Source organism: Oryzias latipes, chromosome 19 (genome assembly GCF_002234675.1).
Source record: "Oryzias latipes chromosome 19, ASM223467v1".
Lineage (NCBI taxonomy): Eukaryota > Metazoa > Chordata > Actinopteri > Beloniformes > Adrianichthyidae > Oryzias > Oryzias latipes.
The window spans coordinates 8,227,526-8,247,708 of record NC_019877.2 but is presented as its reverse complement, the minus strand read 5'-3'; the positions used below and the strand labels follow the sequence as shown (position 1 = coordinate 8,247,708).

General features: G+C 37.7%; 2 protein-coding genes across 5 annotated transcripts; one reads left to right on the top strand and one right to left on the bottom strand.

The window, feature by feature from the left end:
• The first annotated feature begins 58 nt into the window (after positions 1-58).
• Positions 59-3,610, top strand: LOC101157649 (putative nuclease HARBI1). Its single transcript, XM_004080327.4, has 2 exons — positions 59-881; positions 3,017-3,610. Exons 1-2 carry the CDS (start codon positions 194-196, stop codon positions 3,409-3,411), a joined length of 1,083 nt encoding a protein of 360 aa, XP_004080375.1. The 5' UTR covers positions 59-193; the 3' UTR covers positions 3,412-3,610.
• Positions 3,467-16,972, bottom strand: ptprh (protein tyrosine phosphatase, receptor type H). 4 transcript variants are annotated; one of them, XM_020712352.2, is made up of 20 exons: positions 16,691-16,972; positions 15,489-15,624; positions 14,760-15,011; positions 14,224-14,481; positions 13,754-14,008; positions 13,084-13,341; positions 12,544-12,798; positions 12,156-12,395; positions 11,836-12,078; positions 10,784-11,038; positions 10,616-10,709; positions 10,492-10,539; positions 10,335-10,416; positions 10,109-10,199; positions 9,948-10,024; positions 7,283-7,417; positions 6,297-6,419; positions 6,006-6,166; positions 4,880-5,015; positions 3,467-3,931 (listed from the first exon to the last, which is right to left on the bottom strand). In XM_020712352.2, the coding sequence occupies exons 1-20, from the start codon at positions 16,751-16,753 to the stop codon at positions 3,779-3,781; spliced, it is 3,315 nt and encodes a 1,104-aa protein (XP_020568011.1). In that variant the 5' UTR covers positions 16,754-16,972; the 3' UTR covers positions 3,467-3,778. The 4 variants fall into 4 exon arrangements, with proteins under 4 accessions (XP_020568011.1, XP_011486381.1, XP_011486382.1 ...); XM_011488079.3 differs by having other exon boundaries at positions 3,469-3,931; positions 10,492-10,542; XM_011488080.3 differs by lacking the exons at positions 13,084-13,341; positions 13,754-14,008 and having other exon boundaries at positions 3,469-3,931; positions 10,492-10,542.
• Positions 16,973-20,183: the final 3,211 nt, after the last annotated feature.

The window sequence follows — 20,183 nt, the reverse complement described above, 5'->3', positions numbered from 1 at the left end:
TTATTGTTATTGGCACAAAGATCTTTAAATGTACAGCAGGGGGCAGTAGTGAGTTTGGTGCTGCGTTTTGTTAACTTTATTGATAGACGAAGAAAAGCAATAACAGGGTGCTGCTCCTCTTCCAAGTATTCCACATTTTTGTTGTTTAGTTTTGTGCTTATTGTCTTCAAATACACGTTCCAAACAAACAAAAATGACGTTTGCTGTTCCGGTGTGGCTGGCGGTGCACGAGCTTCTCCTGGAAGAAGAAGCGGCGGAGAAGGAGAACTCGACCTGTTTTGACGAATTCAACGACGCCGCTTTGTTCGAATACTTCCACCTCACGCGGCCCTGCATCGCTTTCATCGTCGACGCCGTTCGAATCCGCATGAAAACGGTCTCCTGCAAGAAACCCTCGCCTCCGGTGGACGCGTTCGTCATGGTGGCTCTTAACTACTTCGCGCATGGCGCGTTCAGCCCGCTCGTGGTGCAGAAAGTGGGCTCGTGCCTGCACGCCAGCCTCACGAGCGTCGCCAGCTCAGCATCGGGGGTCATCGCGGGGATGTCGGACGTGTTCATCTCTTTCCCTCTCACCGCGGAAGCCAGGATTCAAAACGCCGCCGTCATTAAAGAGTTCTGCAAAATCCCCAACGTCCTGGGAGCCATGGCTCCTGCCCAGTTTAAGATCAGGGCTTCTCCGTATGAGAAGGAGTTCTTTAAGTCCTTCATCAACGCGCAGGGCTTCACGTCGGTGGTGAGCCAGTTCATATGCGATTCCCAGGGCAACATCCTGAGTGTGGAGAAATGCTGCGTAGGGAGCACTTCGGAGCAGGAACTCTGGGAGTCCTCATTCAAAGGCAGGGAGGTGGAGGAGGATCTGCACGGACCGTACTGGTTAATCGGTAAGACAATATGAGGAAGCACTTCTTTAAAGTCTGAATCACAGCTGATGCCCCCTAAAGAGATTCCAGCAAATATACACATCCCAAAACAAACTGTTTATTGAACTCTCTCTCTAATAATACCTCAATTATGCACCAAGTGCTCCTCTAAAGAATAAAAATGTCTAAAAGGAAAATCTTTAAAAAAGCAATAGTTTGTATTCAAACAGTGGAAAGATGGAGCTCAGTAACAGGATGTAAACCGTTGGATCGTTTGACCTTCAAAAACCTCAGCGATGTCCACATGAAGGATGGATCCTCTCCCAGGACGAACAGGCGACGCACCTGAACTAACTCTACAGCTTCATGTTTGAATAGTCCAGTGGATGGGCTCCATCCAGGTGGAGTTGGGGGACGGCTTGGGGCACGAGACGAGCCAACAATACAACCATAGCTGTCTCAATGGGCTTCATTGTACGATAAAAATAAAATCATAAAGAACATGAAGTCATAGAATTCAATAGGTTATAGCTGAACTAAACCAAACAGACTGGGCTAGATTCAACTATAGAGGAGAAATTGTGTATTCTCATAAATCGCTTTTCTACCTGCCTCAAAGGCCCAAAGCGCTGTACAGTCACAAACCCATTCACACACTGATGGCGGCTCCGCTGCCGAGCACTGGCACCAACCTTCCACCAGAGGCAAGGTGGTGTTCAGTGTCTTGCCCAAGGACACTTCATCACGTGGTTGAGGAAGGCGGGAATCGAACCTGCAATCTTCCGATCAGGGGTCGGCCGCCCTTCCAGCGATGAGGGCAGAACCCCAGTGCACCATACTTTCCCCAGCTTCTAACTTCTAGCAGCCTACCAACAACTAATTGATACTGTTATTAAAGTTAGTTCAAACATGTTAATAGTAAGTTGCATACACTATGGCACATATAGTGAGTGGTTATAATAATTGTAGAAAATCTATATTTTTTAGCATATCAATATTAATACAATATAATATTCATCCAAGCAGGGCGAATGGGGCCACCCTGACCTGGTTTATGAAACCATCTTCCCTCTGCAGAGAAATATGTTTAAAAGTTGTTCTGAAAATTGTAATTATTCCCCCAAACTTCATTGCAGTAGGTTAGGTAAGGGAGCAATAGGTTAAATATTCTTTAATTACTAGCTAGCCTGGCTATAAGCCTGTCCGAAGATAAGTGTTTTAAGCCCAACCATGCATGTGGAAACTGTCTCCCTCACTTACATGAGCTGGGAGTTTATTCCATAAAACAGGGGCTTGGTGGCTAAAGCCTCTAACTCCAACTGTACTTTTACAATTCTAGGAACCACAAGCAGTCCTGCTTTTTGTGACCGAAGTGTTCTGTTTGGGTGATAAGGGACTATGAGATCTTTAATATAGGATGGGGTTATACCATTTAAGGCCTTATAGGTTAGCAGGAGGATTTCAAACTTAATTCTAGATTCAATTGGGAGTCAGTGAAGTGAGACTAACACAGGAGTGATGTGATCTCTTCTGCTAGTTCCTGCAAACAATCTAGCTGCTCCTTTCTGAACAAGCTGAAGACATTTTTAATAACTTTTAGGGCATAATGGTAGCAAAGAGTTAGTCATTTTTTATTTATTTAATAAAATATTAGAGGCATTTCTTATTAGAGCTTCCTTATTTATTACTTAGAATGTATTTCTGAATAAATTGAGCATTAGATTTGAGATATTTGAGAATTAACACACATTTTCCAATTTAAGGAAATCACAAAAGTGAGATTAAAACCTCGGGTTAAAACCATTTGGAAGTAAAAGTGTTCTTCTTTTTGTCTTTCTTAATTCAAGTTAGACCAAAATATACCCATGTATTGCACATACACCAAAAAAACATACTTTTCAAGGAGATCCGTGTCTAAAGTACTAATAGAAAGAAGAAAACATGTACAGGATATGGTATTCTGTTTTTAGTTGTGAAGGGATTTGCATCACTGCTTTCTCCTTCAGTTTTTTGTTTTTTTTGCATTTGACACAAAAAACTGCCCTAATTTAACTATGAAAAAAAAGACTTTTCAGTTTATGGAATGAATATTTCTTTATTGCTGCTGTGTTTTTTTTTATGTAAATGACTAATTTTCCCTTTTTGTTTTCTTAAAGCTGGGTCAGGTTACCTCTTGGGGAAACATATTTTGACTGCTGTGGCCAAACCTGAAACCAACGAGGAAGTCCTTTTCAACGAGGCCCACGCCAAGATGCTCAGCGTCATGCAAGAAACCCTGGACCTGCTGAAACGGCGGTTCAGGTGTCTGATGCAACTCGGTTTCACAGAGGAGGGCTCTTTGAACAAAAAGTTGAACACCATCAAGGCGTGCAGCGTGCTGCACAACATAGCGTTGAAGTTCTCCGTCCCTCCTCCGGCTAGAGCAGGAAAAGCAGAGTCTCTCTACTCAGGAAAGCAGTTGACAGCAGAAACCAGCTCTGATGCTTTGATGGCCCGAAAGGAACTCATCAACAAGAATTTTTCAGAACCCAGAAGTCAAGATTTCCTCTGACAGCAACAACCAATCAGAATTCATGAATCTGTTCAGCAAAAAGAACTACGGTGGCTCTGGAAAGACAACTCAGTTCAAGTTTTATAGTTTCTTCAATACATTTGTTAAACTAGATATTTTGTAAACGCAAAATATTTAATTTACTGTACAATATACTATATTTTATTGTAGTTTATATTAATTAAACATTTTCTTTTCACCTTGAGTCTAATTGTTTCTTGATAATAAAATTATACACTTGGCAAATAAAACAAAGTCTCTAAACAGATGCAGTAAATTAATAACAACAGAAAATATGTAATATTTGGTACATGTTTGCTAGTTATAGTTTGCTTAAGTGCATTCAAGTCTGAGTGCAGGTTAGACACTAGTTTGGGTGTTTGCCCTGCGCTAGAGAAAGCTCTCGCAGGGCAGTGGCGTTGACGTAGACCGCTCCCACGTTTTCGTAAAAGTTGTCATCCAGGTTAGTGTTGGGCGTCAGACTGTCCATGATGCACTGGTGCAGGAAAACGTACTGCGACTGAAAAAAGAAACCAACACGAGCGGATCATGGGGACTGCAGAAGTCTGTGCTGTGGTTGGTAGGATTTAGGTCAGCGGTCTGCAATCTTCAACACTGCAACTACAATCTCTTACTTCACGCTTTAGAAAAATAAGACTGATTTGAATTTACGTCGTAACTATTATGATAAAAATGAATAAACAATTTTTTTTTGGCACCACTAAAACACAATTATCAAGAGATAATTTCTTTATTTCAAAATATGAAATAGTTTATAACTTTTGACATGACTTCTTTTCAAAATAAAAGACTGTCTAAGTTGCATTGGATCATAATAATTCCGCAAGTGTGTAGTAAGTAGTAAACTGTCAGCAGTGCTAAAAAAAAAGGTTATTTCATAATTTGTGGTGCATTTCTGTCAAAACTAACTTGCAAAAGTAATTTGAAGCTATTTAAGTGACTAATTCCGTATTTTTTGAACGATAAGGTAAAATTGAATTTGTTCAAAAGTAGACAAATCTATCTTATAATGCGGTGCATCTAAAGCACGTATTCTGGTTGTGCTTACTGACCTCCAATTGATTTTCTGTAGTAAACGGCAACCATAAATCTGTCCAAAAAATTATTTGACTTTGTTAAACTATTGGGTACTGCAGTCAGGAGCCATGACGAGTGACATCCTGTTTATTTGACTGTTTGTGAATGAGTTGGATAAAGTTCGAGTTAGTTTGCTTTACTGTTTTCACTTTGCTGTTAACTAACTTTTTACTTTAGAGTAACTTTTTAATATGAAGAACTTTATTTTTTTTAGCTTTAGAGCCACAATGAAGGGATTAAAAAGCTACGTGTGGCTTTGGAGCCACAGATTGCAGACCCCTGATTTAGGTAAAAAAGCATGCATTTTGCAGAGATGATCCACACATCCAAAAGAAGAGCTTGAAGATGGAAAATGTTATAGTTTTTTCACCTCTGTTTGCACCATGTACGGTCGGTTCAGCCTCATCTTCCTCACAAAGTATTTGATATCAACTGCTTGTTCTTTGCCAAGCTGCTGGAGCAGCACATCGAGGGCAATGAGAGTACCTGTCCTCCCCACTCCAGCACTAAGAGAAAAAAAAGCAAAAAAATATTTAAACTATCCTGAAAAAAAAAAGGTTTTATCACCCAATGACCACAAGCCCCACAGTTCTATAGAAGTAACAGCTACTTCCTCTAGCAGTTCAAGTCTGAAAATATCACTGACCCAGTTTTGTGTGGAACTTTAAAAACTTCTCACCTTTTTATTACCTCTTAAGTTTTAAATTCTTAGTCTGCATTCACGATCTTGATGAAAAAAGAAGTCAGAATACCCTTTTAACTCTGCTACTAATGGTGTTTGATCCAGCAGATGAAATACCATTTCATCCTTTTTAAGTTTGAAAAAGGAAATTTGTAGTGCTTTATAAGTTAAAGCTTCAGATGTCCTGCTTCTAAAAATCCTCTCACTTTCAATATTTTATCTGACTGAATCCTGCCACACTTGTGTCATTAAAGCTTTCACAGAAATTCATTGAAAAACAATGCACAATTGCAATATTACACTTTTAAATATAGCTTTAAATTCCTATCCAAGCTTTCTTTTAGTCAGAGATGACCCATAAAATGCTGCTACTTCAGGCTCTGCAAAGGTCTGAGGTACTCTGGTTGCACTGATACTGAGAGCCCGTGTCTAAAGGAAGAGGAAGTATGTTTAAAAAAAACGTTTCTTTTTTTACTCTTTTTAAAAAAAAAAAAAATTCCTCTGATGGGCTGGGCACCAGAGTGTTGGCAGAGAACTGTGTAGCATCTTGTCCTGCTGTGTCACATTGTTCTTCAGCCAAATGCAGACTCAAAAACAACTACTTAACGTGTCTGATACATCCCAAGTCGGTTGAAGAAATTTGCAAAGCACTGTCCATCTGTTCCTGCATACCTTATGGTAATCCCGCACATTAAGTGGGTAATTTTGGACCAGGGTTAAAAAAAAAAAAGTCTAAAAATGTGAGTCACAATCTAGTTCTTTTGATACCACATCTCTCTGGAGTCCATATTGAGTGCAAGCTGTTGTTCTCTACCTGCAGTGAACGACAGTCGGTGCGTTGCTGCTTTCACTGTCTATATGCTGTCTCATTAGTCCTCGGAACTGGATCAGGACAACCGTGTTCTCAGGAACTCCATGATCAGGCCAAGCAGTGAAGTGGAAATGTTTCACTGTGCGTTCCTCTGAAGTCTTCATCTGTGGACAAAGATTGTACGCACACATTCGATCATCATCACTAAAAGTTTAAAGTGCAGTTTTCACACTTATGTTTCCTAAAGTTTACACATATACATGTGAGATAACATGTTTTTAACATTTTTATTACATGTTTCACAGTGAAGTCCCTCAGCGTCCAGCTGGTGTCCCTCTTCTCAGATGTGACAGTGACTGAAATCTCTCCGTAAATGCCTGGGTTGCCGTTTTCAGGCCAGTATCGCTCACACTTGGTCTAAAAAAAAATATAAATACATTTTTTAAATCTGCATTTGTTCTTGTCTAAGCAAAGAGAAAACATTTTTACATTTGCTGACAAAATACCCTTAAGCAGAGGTCTGTAACCTGAGGCTGTGGAGCCACATTGGGCTCTTTTATCCCTCCGTTGTGGCTCTTTGGCTTTGAATAATTAATACATTTGTAGTTTTGGTTAATTTGTTAATTCATTTTTGTTATTTTCATGTCAGGCAATCGAGCAAAATTATGGTAAAAAGTGTAATGTTGTCAAAGTGGTTTATCATTTATTAGAATAAGCTTAAATGTATATGTTCTCATGGAAAAAAAGAAGTCTCTATGTTCAGAGGCAATGTTCTTAAAGTATGTACAGATTTAAAAAAATAATTCTAAACAAGCATTGCTATGGTTATGTTAAATAGTAAAAGGAGAAAAACACCCAAGGCAAATCAAAATCACAATGGTGGAAAACTTGGTTTTTCTAGAATCTTTTCTAATTGAAGTAAATCTGTTGCAGCAGGAGGATCTTATTTTAAACATGATGTATTTTATTTTGAAAGGAACTGCTGTCAAATTAAAAAGATGTTATACTTGTTATATAGAGAAATATAGCACTAAAGTTATTGTAAACATTTAAAAAGTAAATGTTATAATTAATGGCCACAAAAACTGCAATAAAGTGTCATTTGTAGACAGTGAAGTGGGACTTTGTGGCCGTCAATAAGAAACTGGACTCTTTTAGCATGAAGGTTGCAGACCCTTGCCCTAAAGAAATTAAAGAATTCAAGTTTCAAAATTCAGTTTTAATGTGATTCTTCACTAACACATCTTTTACTGAATGTTTCATATTTTTTAAAAGCTTACCCTTCCTCCTTCCACACAGTTGGTAACCATGGCAATGCGTTTTACTTGCTGCTCCCATATCATTCTCCAAAAGTCCTTTACTGTGCCAGGCAGGGGGCCTTGTGTGGCAATATACTCTCTGTTGGTGGTGTAGCCCTGAAAGGTCATGAACAGTTTAATTTGTATAAAAATTAATAAAAATCTTTTGTGCAGCCCAAAAAGCTTAACTTAAAAGACATTTCATGTGGCCATGAGACAGAAAATTCCAGTCAAAACTGAAAAAGTAATGGTTTCATCCCAAATGTACCTCAAACATTAAAACTAAGCTTTAAAAAGCTACAAAAAAAGCATAAAAAGTCAAACGTATCGCTTAAATTATGTATACAGATGAAAAGCTTCATAGTGATTCATTTTGACAAAATCCCCCCAAAGCTTAATTAAGAAACACTATTGATGTTGCTTATATGACACAAGGAAAACAGGATCAAGGATTTAACAATCAGCTTTGTGACATTTAAAAGTCAACTTTATGGCTTTTTTGATTATTTAAAATTTGGTATATGACTCCAGAGGAATGTTAGTTCAATCCTCTAAGGGAAATGTTGCTTCTAATGTATTTTTAAAGTCCAAACTTGAGCTCCCTCTGCACATTTTTGATGAAGTCCCAACGCCAAGAAACTCTCCAAAACCTTCATTTTTATTGAGGTTAAATGTTCATGATTGAAATAGAAGCATGTTTTAAGTTGGGATGGTTTTCTGAACACAGGAAAGAATTAAGCAAAAGTTTCCGATTTTTTAAAAACATATCTTAAAGCGTAAATACTCTTTTTATGATCTAGCACTGCACTGAATCTCAAGAAAGTTAAAAGACTCTTGTTTCTATGTATTTTCTGTCTTGCAAGAAAAATTATCTTGATAATTTTAATAATCAAGAAAGTTTTTCAACTTTTAACTTTTTTTTCCTTTTATAAAGATATTCTTTTACATTTTAGACATTTTTGGCTTATTTCTTTAGGGCGTCTGTTTTTGTAGTTAGTGCACTTCATCAAGATTCTATTTTTTTGGTTAAAAGGATTAAGCAAATCCCTAGTCTAACAAAACAAAATTAAACATTTTCCAAATACAAAGAAAACTTGTCACCCTATAACAAACTTTAAAGCTTGATCGTTTTGCTTTAAAATGCCCATAAACTCAAATTCTGATGAGAAGATGTTTGAAGTTAGAAGCCACCTTAACACTGACCCCCACAGCCCCCCGGCCCAGGACCAAAGGGAAACGGAGAGCACAGAGGTCAGGGTCCCAGCTGTCCAAGGGACCTGCCGCTCCCCCCAGGTGTCCCAGGCCCAGACCCAAGCCCCGACCAGCTGAGACACACACCAGCGCCCAGATGAGAGACACGCCACCTAGCGGTCCTGAGCCCCCCGCCCCCACTCCCCAGAAGCAAGCCAGGGCCACCCACGACCAGCCCACACTGCACCCCTGGCAGCCTGTCCATCAGTCCCACCAAGACAACCGGGGGAAGAGACCCGGTCCAGCCACCCGGGGGGTAGAGCGGATACCAATGACCGACGAGGGACCCCCAACAGGGCCTAGGGACAGCGTGAAGAAGACAGCAAGAAGACAGGGCCCCAGCTGCTGTTAGCAAAGATGGAACATTTTTAGGGTAGCCCTGATTCAAGGAACCCCACCCACACCCAAAGAACACGGGGCCCCTGGCTCGGATGTTATAGACTCCCCCACCGCATAGAAAGTGAGCCGCCAGATCTGGAGTACATGATCCTCCCCTGACACCCCAGTCGCACCAGCACCAGCCACCGGCCCATCCAACCCAGGTCGTGGCGGTAGACAGGGTCCAGCGTAACCACCATCCTGCTAGTGAGTGCGCGTGTGTTCATGTGCTAACGGGGTGCAGTTCAAATTGGTGGAGTGGGGGCAAAACGAACGCCTCTGTCCTTCAACAGCGGCATCCGAACACCGATCTGCTGCATCAGTTAAACATCACAGGACCGATAGGTATAATGTCAGAAACATTCTCACAAAGAAAATAAATCACAAAAAAACAACTTTTGGACATTTTGCACCATAAAGACCAACTCTGATCATCCTTTGATCTAATTTCCTAGCATTCCAAGTGGTCTTATAATTATTTTTATCCCATTTTTAGCCAAAATCCCCAGCAAAGAGGTCATTTTCTAGGGCATTGTTTCTGCAGAGGGGCAGGAGTTCTTAGAAATTCATCTCTGAGTTGTGGGCCGGACCTTGGCATCTGGCAACCCCGCTGAGAGATCTCTGTTTAAGCAGAGCAGGGAGCTTCTGACCTGCACAGAGTATTTTCTACATCACAAACAAGCTCATTTTCAAGGTTTTTTTCACCTGCTACTGATTTATAATTTAAATATTGACAAATGCTAGTTTAAGCTTAATTTTCTTTATTTGTGTCCTCCATCACCAGAAAAATTCCACAAGAACATGTTAAATGGTTTTTATGGGAGTGTGTCTGTAACTCAATCTCTTATAGACGGATTATATTTTAAAGCTTTAATTTAAATACGACACAAAAGTCTTTAAAAACTAGTTGATCCTTTGAATTATTTAAAAATAAAAAATAAAATAGCATTTCAATCAAGTTTTCCAAAATATTCATTGGGAGTTGAAATAATAAAGGAAAACGGTCTTCAGTACTTACAGGCATGTAGCTGGCGTTAATGTAGTCTAGAGTCTCACTAGGGCCAGAGGTGCTTAATTTAACCCGACACCAGTCGTCTAATGAGAGAAAACAGACTGAGTCAGAGAAAAGTTAAGACCACTTTGGGCAAGTTTTTCCAATTCTTAGGAGGGTACACTTACATGGAAGCACGTTGGTGAAGCGGTTTTTTACTTTGTTGTCAGGCAGGAGAGCTGCCCTGCGTGCCTGGTCTGTTCCAACAGCAGAAAGGTCCTAAGTGGGAGTCGTATGGTATTAGATTTTTTTTACAGAACATTAAAAACCATGTAACGTTTCGTTGATTTTGATACGTTTTCACTGTCTGTTGACTCTGAGGAGGAAGAGAGGAAGCAAAACAGTTCAGCGTACCTCATATTCTTGACTAAGTCCCCGGTTTTCATCCAAACTTAACTGATGAAAGTGGTCTGGGAAATTAGCCGCAGAAATTTTCCTGACAAAAGGGATTGAGATCAGATTATAAGGAAAAGAAAATCAAGGAAAAGACTATTTCAAAAATTCTACATACTTTCCCTTTGCACTGTGTTGCTTGGATCCACCAATAAAAGGCTTTTTTCTGCTGTGGAATAGGAATCTTTAAGTTAGTTTGACATCAAATGGAGCTAAAGACGTGTCTTTGTGACAGCACAAACCTGAGGATATCTGGTTTTTTGATATAAATGAAAGCAGCCAGACCCACCAGCAAAAGCAAACACAGCACACCGAACACTGACCCTCCGATAACTCCTGAAAACGCAGAAAAAGTTTAGAAATGACTTTCAAACTCTAAATAAGTTACTTCGGCTTTAAGCAAGTCCAACCTGCTGGATCAGTGGAGCAATAGAATTCCACCTCTGCAGATTTTTCCTTCCCAGACACGGAAGCTAAAGATCCTTTATATGTTTTAGCTGGTTGAAGTTGATCTATTTGGAGTTCTGTCTTATCTCTAGGTACATCGTTCACTTTCCCATTGATGTTAATCTCCACAGAGGTCCACACGCCTTTTACTGTTTCCCAGGAAACTTTGACAGAATAACCACCCCTGTGTTTGCACTGAGGATTTAGAGTTGGAGGAACTGCAAGACAATAAGAACATTAATTCAAAATTTGGAAATTAAAATAATGTCTTTATTGAAAGAAAATCAAACTCTTTTGTACACAATTGATTTGTAATTTCAAAATATTGAAAATAAAAACGTATGCATTCACTAAACATATTATCTTAACAATAAGTTTCACAACAAAAACTGAATGAGTTTATGGAAAGTAATAATTTCAAAATAACATTTTAGGTTTAGAACATTTGGTATATTTTTAACATTTTTATGTTAAAAAAAAGGAGGCCTGATGGTTTTTTTCAGCAAAATATATATCGATTTTTTGTAACACTTTTCTCTCTTACGGGCATGTGTTTTGGTGATCAAAACCACAATGGTTTCTAGTTCTGAATAAGATAACCATTTGTGTTACATTCCTGTTGACATGATTTAAATTTAGAAGTTTACAGTGAGCATTTAAGAGTAAATGTGTGATATTTCATATGAAGTCAGACTTTTCTTTATTTTATATCTGGTTTTTAAATAAGAAATCCACAGTAATTACAGTAAAAAATGTATTTCTGAAGAAATGCAAATGATTCCACTGCAAAATAAATTTCATTTTTATTTAATATTACTATAAGGTTTTAACCTCGCACATTTTCACCTCATCAAATGTGGCGGCCCTTTTTGCAAAACCTTTGGACCCCCCTGCTCCACTAAGATACCTGAATCACTTAGATATCATCTGTTACCCTGCCGTGTATAAATGGTTATGTCAGGGTTTTGCTATCTGTATTATGGGTGCATTTAATTATTGTAAAAACCAAACTTACTCAGTGTTAGACTGTGGCTGCATTGCAACAGATGTTCGGAAGCTATTTCATAAAAAAGTGAGACGTTATAGGTTGCTCCGGGGTGGAGCTGAGTGAAGAATATGTTGCTGCCAGTAAGGTTGGTGTTGGCTGATCCTTCGGTTTGTTCTTTTGGAACGGCAGTCGCACTGGAGAACAAGCCTTCAACTCTTCCTGTTATTGTGGAGTTTGTAACCTGCCAGTTTGCAGCGGCGCAATTTATTTCTGCAATGAATGAAAATTATCAAAATTACAGATTCCATGTTGGAATGGGGAATCAGGAAGGAGACTATTGCACTTACTTGTAACTGTGACCACGTCAAAGGCAGCACTGCTGAATCCAGAGAACTGTGAGATCACGCTCACAACATATTTTGTTCCAGGGAGGAGTTTTGGAAGATCTGCTGAGGTAGAGCCCGCCGGCACATCACTGCCGTTAAGCAGTACTTTGTAGACCCAGTTTATATTTGCACTCTGCCATTCGAGCCTGATGCTGTTCTCAGTGCGTTCAGTCACCTTGACTGAAACCACTCTTGAAGGAACTGAAAAGAGGAAGACAAACACTTCAAGGAGAGCAGCTTAAACTTTTGAATTTACCATTTTGCCCTGTTTTTAAGTTTTTAAGTGGTTTTTACACACAAGGATTTAATATCTGCATCTTTGAACCAAACCAGAGAAAAGATGCTTTACCAGTGACAGCTGTGATGTCGTTTCCACTGCTTCTGGCATATTCAAACACAGTAAATAGACTGAATTTATTTTCAGTCCCAGAATTTAGATTCGTGACAACATATGTTATCAATTCTGTTGATTTTGTGATGTTAGTCTCCTCTTTCCCATTTATCCTCAGTGTGTAGTCAGAGATGTCCTTCACCCTTTTCCACTGCAGAGTTATGCTGGTCTCGTTTTGCGTTAGATTCATGAAGTTTTCAGCATTAGCAGGAGCTAAAACAACAAACAAAGGATAATCTCATCACAAGGTTAAACGGAAATTAATAAAATATACTTGCATTTTAAGGAGGCAAAAAAAATTTCATCAGATTTAGAACTTTTCTTTATCGCCCCCTGACATAAAAGTTCACCCCCTTTCTGCAAGTGAGACAAACAATAAGGCATCTGTATACATGTGTGTAAAATAAACTAAATCCAAAGCAGTGAGGTTGTGAATTGATAAGTTGTTCATTTTTCAAGTCAGAATTCTTGTCTTTTATCAGAGAAAGGATGCCATACCAGTGACAGCTGTGATGTCCTTTCCACTGCTTCTGGCATAGTCAAACACAGTAAAGAGACGGAACTCATTTCTAGTCCCAGAAGTCAGATTTGGGACGACATGTTTTATGGTTCCTCTTGATGATCCTGTGATGTTCTCCTCCTCTTTCCCATTTATCAAAAGTGTATAGATGGAGATGTTCGCCACCGGGTCCCACGACAGAGTTATGCTGGTCTCGTTTTGATCAAAAAATGTGAAGTTTTCAACATTACGGGGAGCTGAAATATGAAAATATGAGAATTTTTAAAACATGGTAGAAATAGTGAAAACAAAATGAATTGGGGAAAATTTCCTCTGCAAGGAAAGCAAAGTTTTCAGCATTAGCGGGAGCTGAAAGACTAAATTGCGCAGACAGAGAAACTTTTCTCAACATTTATAAATTAGAAGGAAAGCATGAACAAAATGTAACGTTTCATTTCTTATTGACAAAAGTTTTGTTTGTTTTTTCAATTTTCAATTACATTTCCTGTCAAAAAACAAAAAATTGTTTTAAACCAGAAAAACATTTTATTTTACGTTCCTGTTTCTTTCTTTTTTTCTTTTTTTTTTGCGGTTTGTGAAGAACAAAATAGTTTCCAGATGCAGTGAAAGTCAGAATTCTTGTCTTTTATCAGAAAAAGGATGCTTTACCAGTGACAGCTTTGATGTTGATTCCACTGCTTCTGGCATATTCAAACACAGTGAAGAGAATAAACTCATTTCTAGTCCCAGAATTTAGATTCCCGACGACATGTGTTATAAATTCTGTTGATTCTGTGATGTTCTCCTCCTCTTTCCCATTTATCAAAAGTGTATAGTTGGAGATGTCCTTCACCCTTTTCCACTGCAGAGTTATGCTGGTCTCGTTTTGATCAATATGCGTAAAGTTATCAGCATTAGATGGAGCTGAAAGACAAAATTGCACAGAAAGAGAAACTTTTCTTAACGTTTAAAATATAAGGATAACTATACACTGAACAGAAAAATACCATTTAATTTTTTTTTCATTTTTCAATCACATTTTCTGTCATAAAAACAGAATTATTTCTAACAAGTTTCTTTTTTTTAGGGTTTGGGAGAGAAAAAATAGTTTCCAGATGCAGTTAAAGCCAGAATCCTACCAGTGACAGCTGTGATGTCGTTTCCACTGCTTCTGGCATATTCAAACACAGTAAAGAGACTGAACTCAAATCTAGTCCCAGAAGTCAGATTTGGGACGACATGTTTTATGGTTCCTCTTGATGATTCTGTGATGTTCTCCTCCTCTTTCCCATTTATCCAAAGTGTATAGATGGAGATGTTCTCCACCGAGTCCCACGTCAGAGTAATGCTGGTCTCGTTTTGATCAAAAAATGTGAAGTTTTCAACATTACGGGGAGCTGAAATACGAAAATATGAGAATTTTTAAAACATGGTAGAAATAGTGAAAACAAAATGAATTGGGGAAAATTTCCTCTGCAAGTTCCAGCGAATAATAAAAAAAAAAAATCTTGATTTTGCTCCTTCCGGCTAAAGATAGAAAGCAGTCAGGACTTTTAGGTCATCTAAAAAAAACATGTTTTTGCAAAAAGTATGTAAGTGAAAACATGAAATATCAAAATGAAGTGAATCAGTTAGGTTTGGGATGTTGCTAACCTTTGATCAAACAGAATCTCACCTGTTACTGCAGTGATGCTCGTTCCTTCACTCATCTCTTCACCCCGCATCGAAAAGAGTGTGATGTTGTATCTACTTCCACTAGTCAGATCATCGATTGTAGAGGAAATAGTGGCGTCAGTTGAAGTAACCTCTTTTGAACCTTTTTCATAAGTAAGCTTGTAATTGCTAATGTCTTTAACTTTGTTCCACTGGAGGGTTATGCTCGTCTCATTCTGTCCAGTTGCCTTAAAGCCATCAGGATTTATAGGTTCTAAAGATTTTCAAAAAGACAAGACAAAAAATAATATCCATTTTTTTAACATGGAAGGAGGTAAAAATATTTCAAATTATATTAGTAATACTTTTTTTTAAATTCAAAACAGTACAATTAGACCATCCAGAATAAGATCATAGTAATAGGGGGCTATAAATTCCATTCAATTCCTAATCATAAAACATATTTTAAATGGGATTAAATGTTTTATTTTTTTAGTTATTATTATTTATTAATATTATTATTTAATTGTCTTCCTCATTTTTAATAGTTTTACTTTTCTGCTGCTGCTGCTATAAAGTGGAATCAGATTAACTTTACCATAAATCTTTTCTTTCACATTTACATCAAAAACTATACCAAAAAAGGTGGAAGGTTTTATTCGAAATAAGAATTTTGGGTTGTCTAATGCAAATGATAACTGAAATTCACATACATTGCAACGACAAAAAAAACACTAAACATCTCCCTTACTTGGTTTAGGTGTTGTCACTAAAGGCGTTGTAGTTTGGGAGTTTGTGCTTGAAGCTCTTACAGACGGCCCTACGTCCTTCATCATCGGTTTTGTTACAGTGTTTATCTGCGATGTTGTGGTGCAGTCAGTGAAAACCTAAACACAGAAGAAAAGTCAGCGGACACAGAAAAGAAAAAAGAAAATGTCCTTTCCTCTCCACATCCTACAACTGCAGCTCTAAGTTTATAAAAAGGGTGTCAAATTATCCCTGACTTGGCAAAAATGAAACTTATGGAAATTCAGATTGCTCCTCACCCAGAGTTATTTCTGCTTTTTGAATTCTATTTATGGTTTTTCAGATATATTTGAACAGAAGGAGCTGTTAAACAGGAATTACTTAAAGAAAAAGGGGACATTTAAAAAAATAAAAATTGACCCGATAAAGACTATATTTCAAAAAGCAACCATTTCATGACAATTTGAACGAAACTGTCCAGAAAAAAGTCAAATGCTGTAAAAAAAAGTGTACTTTTGGTTAAAACAGAAAAAACCGACACAACTAATTTTCTTTTTTTTATTCAAAAACAACATTGCAAAGTTTACTTTATTGACATTAATTTGACTGAGAAATGACTGGTAACAAATTGTTCAAGAAAAGAAAGTGGAGCAGCTTTGTTTTTTTCTTCTACAAATGTTTAAAAAGGTTTAAAATTCACACTTAAAAAGTCTTTTCAGATGACAAATCAAAAACCAATTTTACAATTGGTGGTTTGTCGTGCGATGACACTTAGAATTATCCGTATTCTAAAGATGGTGCTGAATGCTTTTATGCGCCTCTACTTCACCAGTCATTGAGACTGTTAGTTTCAATATGAGATTGATCAAAGAAAAGCGTTACAAATAAGAAATAAATGAGATTTGAATCAAGATTGCTTATTTCCCCTTTTATGAATATCCCACGGAGGGTGTGAGGAAAGATAAATGCAGCTCTTGTTTCACAATCTGAGAATGTCCTCAAGTTTAGCGCTGTCATTTCAGTTGCTGCCCCTCTTTAACAAAAGTGGTTTTCCCCGTCTCAACCTGAGCTTGAGGTGATCTCGCTCCAGGCCCTCATTGTGGTTGAAATTGAAAGTTTCCTCTGTTGGGGTCTTTTTTTGTTTTGTTTGTTTGTTTATTTCAGTCAAGGTGATCTGAAAGTTAAAATAAAAAAAAAAAGACTTACCCAGAGCTGACTGAAAAAGACACACAGCAACAGGCGGTCCGCCTTAAAGGATATAAGCTTCATTCTTGTCACGGATCAATATACTGTACACATGCTACTAGATTGTTCAATTATTTTGTAATCCCAAGGTGCGGTTGAGCTCTTTTTTCCTTTCTGAGATGCTGACAAAAACCAACAGAAGTGAAAAAGCCTTTCCTCAGACTATTCAGTGTTAACTTTAATTGTTTAAGTGTTGACTTTTAATTTTAAACACCCTCCTCCTCTTCTAACCTGTGATCCCGCCACATTCTGCCATGACACAAAGTAAATAACTGCTTCTCCTTTTTGGCCCTGCACTTCACCAGCACAGAAACCTTTGCTCCGCCTGCTACTTCCTTGTTAACTGTCGTACAGGGTCAGCAAAGCAAATGGGCCTGCCTCAAAGGTTTACAAGCAGGCGATTGCTTTATGTGTGCTCTGATAACCAGGTTTTAGCTTGTGAATGAGGACATTTATTGTTGGTGAATAAACCTACACTTTGCATGGACCTCTGAGAGACACACAAACTGTCCGAACTCCTCAAAACGTCCAATTTTCTGTCCTAAAAAATGTTGCAGGTTTGTTTTGTTTTTTAACAAACTTTTATTTATCTGTTTTTCAAATCAGATAAATAGTTTTTGAGGAATTAATTTCTGTTCATAGGTTTCAGGGAGATGATAAGTAATGCTTCCTTATGGCTGAAATCAACAAGGAAGTGCAAACAGAAAATGGTAAGTCAAGCCTACGTTTATGGCATCATTTACCACAAGAGCTCCATAAACATGTTGATCTCTCAACAAAAATGCTTTTTTTGTGCTTACGTTCAACACAATGAGGAAGCAACAGTCACAACTGATAACATTATCATTACATTTTAATATTGTATGAGTTGGATTAAAGTTAGCACAGCAAACGAGACCTGACTGTATGCTACTTAGGATAAAAGTCATGTGAAATTCAAAATGTAACCATTTTAAGATGCCGACAAGCCTAACTGTAAAAAATGTTGAACTGCTTTGGTCACGTTTTTGTATGGTAAAGTTATTTTTCCTGTAAAAGCTACCAAAAAACACCAACAAATGTAGAATTTAGACAATGGAAATAAAGGTGCAGAAATTTGCGCATTAAAGGATCTTTAGATGACGTGAAGTTGCCTTTATCTCGCCGTCATTTCACTTATTTTCATGTCAGGTGCTTTCAACAAATACTAACAATGTGGATATTTTGTCTTGTGAAAAAAAAAAGTTTTAGCTATAAGTGACTGGCAACTACAAGGTTATTACAGAAATGCAGGACTTGGAAAACATTCATGGACTTTTTAAGAGGTGGGATTGGCCGTTCTTTGAATTCACACATAGTTAGGTATTAACCCCTTTGTGCCTGACTTTATTTGTAATTATATAAACAAATATCCTTCCATTTTTTTTTTCCATTTAATGTGATGCTAACTTAAGTAGGTGTGAAGGGGTTCAAAGAAAAATCTAAGGATTGAACCATTGCAGACTTGGTGGTCTTGTTTCAAGTTTAGGCTGTCAGTCAATTGAATAAAAATACACATAAATAGCCATTAATAATTTAAAATTGTTATTGTAAACTTCAAGAAGGAGCTGAATAACCTTATTTTTGCATGGGAGTATTCCTATGACCACTGTTGTCTTCAAAAATCATGACTTTAATGATTACAAGTGAGCTGACACAGCAAGTAAATTTTTAATGGTTGAAGAAGAGTGAACTATGAAGTGAGTAATTCGGATTAATGTAGTTTTCAAACACAGAAGTGACAGTTTGTGAGGTTATACGGGGGGCGGATTGTAAACCAACAAAGTGACGATTCAGCAGTTTCAACTGTTTTTAGCATTGAACTATTTTAAAGTTCAAAGTTTGCTTGTAGAAGGACGCCATTATCAGAACCCACTAAAACTAATAATATGTATTGAACAAGTTGTCAGGGTGAATTTTTTGTTGGATGATAGAAAACTGTGTGATAAGAACGAGGGAATAAAGGTCACATTAGATGAAGGTGGTAGGAATGATGTCAAACAATCATCGAGGAAGTGAAATGAATTTTTCCGATACATGGAAATAAAAATGAAGGGTTATATAAAAGCAATACAGAACCAGGGAAATCAGCTAAAGCTGCATCGTTTTGGACAGTAATATATAAGGTTTTCACTGCCAGCTTAAACTCTGTTGACTAAGCAGTGGTCCAACTTTGGGAAAAAGCCATCTGGAAAAGGTGTGTGATGTAGACATAAAGGCACAATCTTGTGAAAAGGTGACTCATTCAAACCAGTGTCCAGATCTAAGAGCAGAAGGAGAGGCTATTATACTTGAAACATATTGAATGTTTGAAAAAAAAAGAAAGAAAAAAGTTTGAGTAGCAGGCTGAGTTGTTAGTTCTTTATTTAAGACTCAGCTTCATACTTTTTTCTGGTGCATTTCTTTTCAAAACTGCACTTACCCTTCAATTTCATTTGCTTTCGTTGTGCTTTCACCTTCCATTGAACTGTTCCAGAACAAACCCATTTGCATGTCTGTAACAGACTGCCAGCGTGCATAAATGTTGCCTCTACTTTTGAATTTTTTATGTCTCTTTAAATAGATCCTCAAACATAGAAGTGTGAACATCTGTATTACTGCCTTGTATTGTATCTTTCTTTATGATTAACAACCACACTAGGATGGACTTTGTCTCGTGCCTGATATGCGACAAGTCATATGTCAAAGCATGCATGGTATGTATTAATAACTGATTTTATACCTCTAATGGCCAGTGGGAAAACACATGTCCCCATGGGAACACTAGAGGGAAGAAGCAATGAGATATTTTGGCCACGGACTTCATAACAGCTTGTTGCTGCCCTCTGTCGTTCATACAGAAGACAACAATACAAAGTAAAAAAAAAAGTAATAGTTGGTTACTGGAGGTGCTACAAAACTATACGTCATTCAAAAAAGGTTAAAACGTTGCTAAAACTTTCAAGTATTTCTTCATGCTCCATCTGTTTAAAACTGCTAAAAAGGCAACAAAAAAGTAATTCCAAATAACTGCCAACTGCTATTTTGCAATAGACATGACTGCAGATAAAAGTTCACATTGAATTACCATTTTACTGCTAAATTTTAATTGCCATCTTGTAACATGGGAGACAATGGACAATAAAAAGCTTAACAGCATATTGAATACAATATTCATATATCATTACTTTTAAAGTGGCAAAACTAAACAAGTATTATCATTATTATTGTTGTTTGTTGTTGTTGTTGTTGTTGTTTTAGAAATGTGATACCCAGGGCCTGTTTCAGAAAGGAGGTTCAACCAACTCTGAGGTTAAACTTGAACTCTGAGTTCGTCAATCGAGAGATTAACAACTCTGAGTTTTCTGTTTCAGAGAAGCTGATCGGAGTTAGGTCAATCAATTCTGAGTGGACTGATTCGGAGGTAAGCGTCCGCACCGCGACCATAAGAAGCCAT